Here is a 9,357-nt window from a genome sequence, read left to right as displayed (position 1 = left end):
ATTCGTATGTGATCCACTTTTTTTTTTTTTTTTTTTTCCCCCCCACGCTAACACAACCAAAGCTTGATATGCACGGCACACACTAGGGAGCAACCTCAGCTTTAGCCCTGCTAAATAACTCCAGGAAAAAAAAAAAAGAAAAGAAAAAAAAAAACTTACATGACCATTACATATTTCATTGACATGTTAGTAAAATATTATAGTTTTGTTCATAATGTCACAAGTCATTGTACACATCAAATAATATACCAAAATTTGACTCTGTAGGGTGAAGAAAACCTTGATTTTTTTTTTTCTTTTTTTCCTCCACAAATCAATACAAACTGTTTGATAAAAACAGGGATAAAAACCAGCCAGGTCATCTCAACATGCATGAAAACAAAACAGTCTCACAAAAAAAAAAAAAAAAAGAAGAAAAAAGAGAGAGAGAGAAAAAAAGACTGTTAAACCACAAAGCACCGGTGAACATAAAATAAATTCTTTAGCCGTGAAGCAGTGAGAGAACAGAAATCCAGCAACATAAACTTCAAAATATGTATTGTACAGTAAAATAAGTCGTTTCATATACAGCTGCAACATAAATTCTCCTCATTGTGAAATCAGTCAGACGCAATCTTACAAAATTAATCTAAAAAGTCGCGACAAGGTGTCGCAACCACCAACTGGGTCATTGTTGTCCATTTCTAGATTTTTTTGTTTTTTTGATTTTTTTTTTGTGTGAATTTGCATAATTAAAAAGGGCATACCTCTTCTTGGAACAGCTTCTACAAAATTGAGGCGCTCCCAAAATCTTGTTTGTAAATACCTAGAAAATGCATATTTACAAGTATGTGTTGTTCACCGCTAAGTCAAAAAGACAAACCTCTTAAATCTGGACCTTTGAATTACAACAATGACAAAATTTGAAACAAAAAAAAAACAAAAAAACAAAAACAAAACAAAAAAAAATTCGTAGCTTTGTGTAACTCTCTGCTGATTGTTCAGAATACACCTAAGAGTGAAGTTATGCGCGGTGGGATATCAGCTTTCTGAGGAAGCGAATAACGATGACCAACTGTGTTATGTTTTTATTACTATTATACCAATTAGACTATTGCTAGAGTTAATTTGTGTTCGCAGATGGGGCAACACTGTTAACATTTCTGTGATTACATATAGCAGGACAAAGCACTGGATGTTTCCGGTATTTTTTTTTTCTTTTTCTTTTTTTCAAAAAGGTAAAACACAGGTGAATTAATTTTTTCAGCATCGTTTGATGGTTTACTGGTGCGGGACTGATCATCTTAAATCCTCAGGGTTTCAGTATTCTAGCTGCTTATTTTTATAAATTAAATGGATGTACACGCGGGTGCACAGCCTTTATGTTTCTCGACTAATCAGAAGCATCTCAAAGGCCTGTAGTCTGTCGCACCGTGGGGTTGCAGGCTTTGGGAAAAAGGTTAAATGTGGCTGAAGTGACTGCAAGACACAGAAAGGGAATTTTAAATGATGGACATGAGGCTAACTGTACATTAACTGACTGTATGGATTACCAGAGAACGAAATTTATGAATATACATGACTGTATACATAGAATGCACTGATTAAAAAAAAGAAGAGAGATTGCTCTACTGTTGTTGCATTAGTCTGACAAACTGATTAGATCAGGCTGAACCAAATAAAAAAACAAACAAAAAAAAGTGAATAACTGAATTCTTTGAATGGCCAGGAACAACTTCCATGACGTCACTGATTCATTTTCATAGATTATGTGCAGTCGAAAGACAAAGACACATAGAACCTCACATCACACACCTCGATTTTCACTCCATCGACCGTGACACACCCGTCTGACTTCAACACACACACTCTCTCTCTCTCTCTCTCTTCACTTTCACGAGCCCTCTGACCAGCGCAGCCTTTCGCAACGCTCGACAACACAAGACGCGTTTGATTCCTCTCCAATAAGACGACATCCCCAGTAGTTACTGTAACAACAACTTCACTGGTTAAGATTTCATTCACACATCGTTTGACAAGTTGAAAATAAACCCTGTCACAACGCCTAAGAAACTAAAAACAAAATAATAAAAATTAAAAAAAAAAAAAAAAAAAAAAAAAAAAAAGCAACAATAAACTATATCAGCAGCAAGGGAAGCAGTTTGGGGTACGCTTATTACAGTTTGGGTTGATAAAACCTATCACCATCTCAAGAGAGCCATGTCTGGGAAGAAGAAGAAGAAGAAGAAAAAAAAGAAAGACCACATAGGTGCTGATTCAATGTTAATTTTCACACTATATTCATTCTTGTCGACGACAGATCAGTGAGAAGGAAAATTAATACGCAATCAATATTTGTATTGTTATTTTTCAGTAATTATACTCAGATGCATTTATGATTGTGTTGTCAACTATAAAGTAAGAATCACATGTACTACTGAATCACTGAAGGTGATTTTCCAAGTAAGGATGTCTAAGGATTAAGGATCAGAAGCAAACGAAAGGAAAAGCAATTCTAATGTAAATGCTAGCATGATACAGGAATTCAGGTACATGTCTGTGGCATACAATTCAGTCATTTATTTTCTTTATATGTACAGATTAGAGGAAAATTTATCTACTTCTATACAATGTTCCATATAGTTTGTGTCAGTTGACCACATAGCTTTTGTCCATTATCACAACTACAGTAGTATGAAAATCAAGACAAAAAGTCCACTCTAAACTGAGGACAAAATGACAAGAAAGGGGAAAAAAATGAAAAAAAAAAGAAGAAAAAAAAAAAAGAAGAAAACTTCAACATACTCATTTAATAACCAGCTTCAATAAGGAAAAAAAATGCAGGTAGCTAAGTGGTCAACCAAAACCTGCGTTTTTATTTTTTTATTTTTATTATTTTTTTTGCAACATTTTTTTTTTTAGCATTACGTACATATACAAGTGTACATAATATAAGTATATATTCATATATACATAATGAGTATGTATATATACCAGTAATGCATTCATTATATATACTTATGTCTTATTTTTTCACAGATATGTGAAACAGAAGAAAGATTTGACTGTTACAAATAAAAAGTTAAAACAAAACAAAAAATGCAGAAAACAAAACTATCAATAGAAACAATTTGTAAAAGCACTTTGCACCATGTTTTTTGTGTTTTTTTGGTAATAGTTTTGCTATTTTTTGTTGTTTTTTTTTTTAAATATATATTTTATCACTTATTTAGAGATCATACTGGGGAGATGACACTCATTTGAAGTAGGAATAGTACCCATTGCTACCATTTGAACTTCCTATACTCAGCTCTTGTAAGAGGGAGAGCGGGTCGCTGTTCTTTTTGACCTGTTCAGGGCGAACAGCTCGGGGCTTCGGTGGGGCGCGCAGGGCGCTTGCGTACGACATGGTGGGCGGTTTGCTCAAATTTGGAGGACCCTGGCTGGGCTCTGTGGAGGCCTGCGCCTGCTGCTGCTGCTGCTGCTTGTTATTGGGCATGAGAGGGGGGAACTGTCCGAGGTGCTGGAGGGAGTTGAGGGAGTGTGGGTGTGGCTGCTGGGCTGCCGCTGCCTCGGCCTTCGCATGCTCCTCTGCTTGACGAAGGGCCTTGGAAGAAGCTGCTGCAACCGGGGAGGTGTCAGGAAGCAGGAGGTGGCAGGAAACAAGAGGACAGAATAATGTGACAATGGAGCAGTTAGGAAAGGTGGCCAATAGCCCCACCCAAAAAAAAAAAATCACAGACAGGTATCAGATCTAGACAATCAGGTTAAAACGTCAATAAAGCTGGAAGCATTAGCCCCTGCCATGTAGCAACAAAACAATTTTACGGACAAAGTGAAACATCTTTCCCCACCCCCAATTCTCTGATCTGACAGCATAGCAGGCAATGAAATGATCACAATAAGTCATTCTGCATTCTGTCCACCGCATATTGGCAAAGCAAGTTGCCAACTACCAAACTGAATCTGCTTAATCTGGCCCTTGACAGCTGTCCAAATCAAAATGGACAGCTACACACCTCATAACAAAACTAATAGCACGCATCATTTGTGCGTGCATCTACTGCTATCTCCTGAGTCACTGCGAGGCCAATCTCAGAGACAAAGTGTTTTCCTGTTTATCTTTTATTTTCCTCTTGGACGTTCTGTCCGGAAAACTTACAGGGACTGAATAGAAATTGCATCAAACGATGAAAAAAAGAGTGAAATCGCTGCATTTCTCTAACCTTCAAAAGCACACTTTTTTTTCCTTTTTCAGTGAACTTGAAGGAAGGGAAATGCTTTGTATTCGCTGATACGTACCAAGAAGGTCCCGGTGCTGAGCGAGTGTGCCGGCTCCGTTACATGGAATGTTCTGGAACGGACCGGGGCCACCGCCGTTACTGGGCCACAGGTCGGGTGGGGGGTAACCATAGGGCGTATGTGGGTGCTGATGTTGCTGTGTGTGTAGGTGGGGGTGGGCATGGTCCTGGGGGTCTGAGGGCGGGGGCTGCTGGGACAGGGCAGTGTGAGCGTTGGCAGGGGATGATTCATCTGGGTAGGTAGAGGAGATACGACGCTGATAGAGGGGCCGGCCTGGACCCCTGGGTTCATACTGAAGGAGAGAGATAAGATACTTTTATTGTCATTATACACATATGTACAACAAAATTAAGGAGTGAGAACAAGACAAACAGACAGGCAGACTTTAGAATGCAAGTGGTTTGAAGCCAAAAAGGAGCTGATAACCCATACAAAATAAATCACAACTGCATCATCTTTACATCACCTTGATGTCCACTCACATGAAAACATTAAAGACAGGGAAAAATGCAATAATGCATGGGAAAGTAGAGATGATACCACAAGGAAAAAATCAAAACATATTTCTATTGTGCTGAGATTAACTTTTAAAATGCTCAAATGTGGTAGATGTATTAGTACCCGAAATTTTGTCAAAAAGTGAAATTTACTTATAATCAGCTTAAATGAATGAATGAATGAGCAAATAGATGGTGGCTGATGCAACTTGCAGAGCAATTTTCCTCCATATGTTAGTTTAGTGAGTATAGCTAAATAAAACATTTGTCTTGTTCAAATTTTATACTGAAGGAGCTGCATTTTAAAGTAAGTAAAACAATTTTAATCTGTATCCTAGATTCTCTCACAAACATAATCTTCTCATTCTCAAAGCATTTGAACTCCACATTCGTGTTTATTCTGCACCACCAAAATCTGTGATGATTTAATACCCTGACTATCCATACTTGAATGTCATTTTTGATTTTATAAAAAAAAAATGTTGGATTCTCTACTTCATTGCAGGACATCTGAGATAATCACACTGCAATAGCTGTAACTGTACAGCATAAAGAGAATTTGAACAGTCAAACAGATTGTGCAATGATGCCAAACTTCTCTCCTTTACAGCAACTGTCAGATCAGACAAGGAGAAAGTGAGAAAGTCACAGCTTCAATTTCAATATTTCAAAGCCGGAGGAATAAGTGTTTTCCCTCATGCATTTTTAATTGTGCAATGGATGTGATAAGAGACACAAAGCAGGTGAAATAAAAGGTGTTTGTTCAGACAACTAACAGTTCACATTTCACACTGCACTCTACACATGAACTTGCATCTGTGTTTAAGAGACATCAGGCAGCATCAAAGCAGAGATGCAGACAGTTTGTACTTGATGACAAAGATAAAAACAGAGAAAATGCAGACTTTCAAACTAGGGCGGAATGAGACTGACCTAATTCTATCTCACAAGGTGGGTAACAAGAATGAACTGGCATATTAATAATATAAAAACTCTGAATTTTTCAAACAATAACGACAGGTGATGGGGTCAGTTTAGCAGTTTATCCTGAACTGGGCTCAAATGTTGGGCGCTGATAAATGCTATGCAGTGCTGATCCTATTTTCACTGTTACTTTACAGGGATTAGATTTTTGCAGGGTCAAGCAGACAGTATCAGGGATGTTATTATTGGATTAAGTGTTTAAACCCTTCGGTATCACAGCTAATATCAAAATATTCAAATGACTAAATTCACTTTCCTGGGATATACAGCACTAGAGAACCAATTCCCAGTACCAAAGAAACACCAATTTGTCTTGGGTGTTTTTATTTTCTTGATTCTATTTGAAGAGTGGCTATACTGAAAAAGCATCACAAAGCCTAGCAGGGATTTTGAAAACATTGAGTTTTTGGGGATGTTGGTTTTGTTGGCTCCAAGTATCTCTCAGGTGCAAGGCTACTGAAAGGTGAGACTCTCTCTTCCTTCCCAGCGTTAGATTATGCCATTGTCTGAGTGTAGGAGGAGGAGTGAAATACTTTTTTTTTTTTTTTTCTCTGTGGATCTTCATTGGTTTCCCACAACCCAGGAAATTAAATGACCCTTACCTCATCTACACTGTGAAGGGCTGTGGCTGCTGATGTTCGAGGGGACAGTGGGTGGTAGGAATCCTGACCTGGACCTTGACTCTGATGTTGTTGCTGCTGCTGTTGTTGTTGTTGTTGTTGCTGTTGCTGCTGGTGCTGATGGTGAAGCTGCATCAGGTGGACCTGCTCCTGCCTGGGGTGAGGCATTACGGGCAGTCCATAAGGAAAGCCATGGCCCTGGTTCCCCAGCAGGTGGTTCTGCTGTGGAGGGCCGACTGACGCAGCTCCGCCGTGGGACCACTGGGCCTCTTGAAGCAGGTACTTAACCTGGGAGGGAGGGGGGCTGGCAGAGTGGGCTGGAGGCTGGTGTGGGTAGCTACCAGGGTTATAGAGGGGGTTCCCAGGGTGCTGCTGCTGCTGCTGCGGCTGCTGCTGCTGCAGAGCTGGGTTGTTGAGGAGGCTGTCGTTGAGGAGATCACGGCTGCTGTCATGGGAGTAAGGACCAGAGGGGAAGGGGCCGGTGTGATTAGATGTGGCCGCTGAAGGGGATGAAGGGTCACCAGGGGAACGTGATTGGGACTGGACCTGGCGGTACTGAAGGAGACGGGACTGAGGCGGGGGCTGCATCTCTGCTGCCTCCCGATGCTCCGGCTGTTCCTGTGATGGCATCTCTCGCAAGAGGCCGGGGTACCTTCAGGGTTAGAAAACAAAAGATCTCTTTGACATATTTGAATTTGACATGGCGTTTTTGAGAAGGGATATGGAAAACAAAAAATAACAAATAAAAACATGTGGTGGGTGGAAAAAAGGGCAAACAATGCCTAAAGGAGAACCAAGAAGGAGAACACATGTAGTGGTAGTCCTAGTAGGTGGATGAATCTATCCAGCAGTGGTACTTAATACGTTTTTTTTGTTGTTGTTGCTTGAGCGTTCAATAATTGTTCTGTATACCCTCCAACAGGTGAAAAGAAGAACATGATCCTCAAACTAGTTAATCACACATGCAGTAAAAAGCGGGAGGCCTACATTGCTTACATATCTTAAAAATAAATAAATAAATATTGAAGCAAGCTGAGTTTTAGTCTAACCTGGTGAAAGGTGGTCCTGTGGAGGCAGGGGGGACAGCTTCGTCCTCCATACTGGCATTCAGGCCCCAACTGGCTGCCCGGAGCAGCTGATGGGGGAAGCGAGCCAGGCCAGGTTGGGCAAGGTGGGCCAGCTGCTGGGGTAGCGGGAAAGCTACACCTCCCGGGAGGAAAGGCCCTGCTGCTTCCCCCCACTGGCCCAGCCTGGCTGCCTGCTGCTGCTGCTGCTGGCTTAGAGCCTCCAGAGCCAAGGGACCCTGAAGATCTGGAAGGGCAACCACAGGATTTGTTTTAGGCAAATGGAGTTGTTTTGGTGACTTGAAGGGCTACTTGAGTTAAGAAAGACATCTGTCCGGGGTGCCCTGGTGGGTCAGCTGGTAGTGCATGTACCACATCTCATGGCTAAGTCCTTACCATAGTGGCCAGGTTAAATTCGTTTCATTCATTTACAGCAGGTCATTCTTTCTCTCTCCCTCTGACTTTCTTGTGTCTCAGTCAAGACATAGTGGTAGTTATAGATTAAGTTGGCCCCCACTTCATAATTAATAATCTAAAACTTTGATACACATTTTGCTAAGAGCCATTCAATTTCAAGGTTAATTTGCTTGTTTGTGATATTGCTCCTAACTGAAATGGACCAATTGATGTTGCCATATAACTATATTTTATTAATTATGCCTTATTTTTGATTAACATACCCCTTACGGATCAAAATATAAATATTTAGAAGTATTGGTATTCTCTGACCTAAACATGCATAATATGGACCTGTTTGATTCTGGCTATTATTGTGCTTTGTCTTAATGTTGTTTCTGTGATTGTAAAAGGGAAATTACCTGTGATTCCTGTCATGTGAACCTGTCACAGGTCATGTCAATAGAATCTAGTTCCTGCTGTTTGGTGTGATGTTCATTTACTGAAGCCAGGCCTATCATGATGTCATTAGCATCAGTTAAGGTACAAGTATGAAATTCATTTGCCACCAGCTGAAGTTTCCTACAGTACATTTCTATTCTTGTTGCAATAACATAATTTGTCCCAGTGGATAAAAATTTTTTACCACACTTTAGTGAAATTACCCATGAAAAGTCAATAGTTCTGTAATTTTTATTTATTTTTCTTTTTAAATGATAATATTAATAATAATAAAAAAACACTGGCAGAACACAACTACTTAGCCTGTATTTTATTTGTTAATCACATAGCAATGTTTAGTTTGCTGTAAGGCAAACCATAACATCTTGTTAATTTGACTCCTTAAGGACATGAGTTGAGTGTGTAGAAAACCTGAATAACTATAATGAGCAAGCAAAGACAACAGAAAACTTTAGTCAGGCATTTAATGGCTTCAAATTAATCACCTTCATGTCACTGCATTTTCCTGTCAAAAATGTTAAAAAAGTATCTTAGTAATCTAAATTTGTTACCTGGGGCATCATCTCACATTCACATTTCTCAGTTTCTCCAATGATCACGCAACCCACAGTATAATTACCTAAGCTAGTTTATTATTAAAGTTTACTGAAGGTCTCGTATTATAAGAATCCAATTTTCCTCAATTTATATTCATATATGCTCAAAGATGTTTAATGAGGACATTTAATGAGACAAATTAAACTCCAAGAGGGCCACTTATAAGTTATTTCATTTTCAAAAAACCAACTTCTTTTACAAACTACTTCAGATTAACTCTGGTAAATGCACCGCGGCTGGGCTTGGTTTTGATTGGCTCTTTTCTCTAAACCATTATGGAAATCCTTTATAAGAAGCCAGTTTACAGCATTTGAACTGGAAAGCCTCCACACAGCAGGTTCATTTGAATTAGGCTAATCTGTATGCAGTATTTTGACGGTTCTGCCTGTGAGGAATGATTCTTTATATTCATTCAGTGTAACTGAATTGACTGATGTTTATTTGCAAAAAAAATCA

At 39.5% G+C, this 9,357-nt stretch overlaps 1 protein-coding gene across 3 annotated transcripts in view; it reads right to left on the bottom strand.

Moving 5' to 3' along the window:
- The window catches only part of helz (helicase with zinc finger), a 79,233-nt gene continuing 69,876 nt past the window's right edge, over positions 1-9,357 (bottom strand). For 2 of the 3 annotated variants that reach the window (XM_030049957.1, XM_030049965.1), the window contains exons 30-33: positions 7,432-7,693; positions 6,365-7,034; positions 4,282-4,573; positions 1-3,600 (exon numbers count right to left, since the gene is read on the bottom strand). In XM_030049957.1, the coding sequence (XP_029905817.1) occupies positions 3,236-3,600; positions 4,282-4,573; positions 6,365-7,034; positions 7,432-7,693 (1,589 nt within the window). In that variant the 3' untranslated portion in view covers positions 1-3,235. The remainder of the gene's footprint in view (positions 3,601-4,281; positions 4,574-6,364; positions 7,035-7,431; positions 7,694-9,357) is intronic. The other variant, XM_030049974.1, reaches the window with a different exon arrangement.

Source organism: Myripristis murdjan, chromosome 1, assembly GCF_902150065.1.
Source record: "Myripristis murdjan chromosome 1, fMyrMur1.1, whole genome shotgun sequence".
Taxonomy (NCBI): Eukaryota; Metazoa; Chordata; class Actinopteri; order Holocentriformes; family Holocentridae; genus Myripristis; species Myripristis murdjan.
Note: the sequence above shows the minus strand (reverse complement) of the source record. Positions and strands in the feature narration are given on the sequence as shown.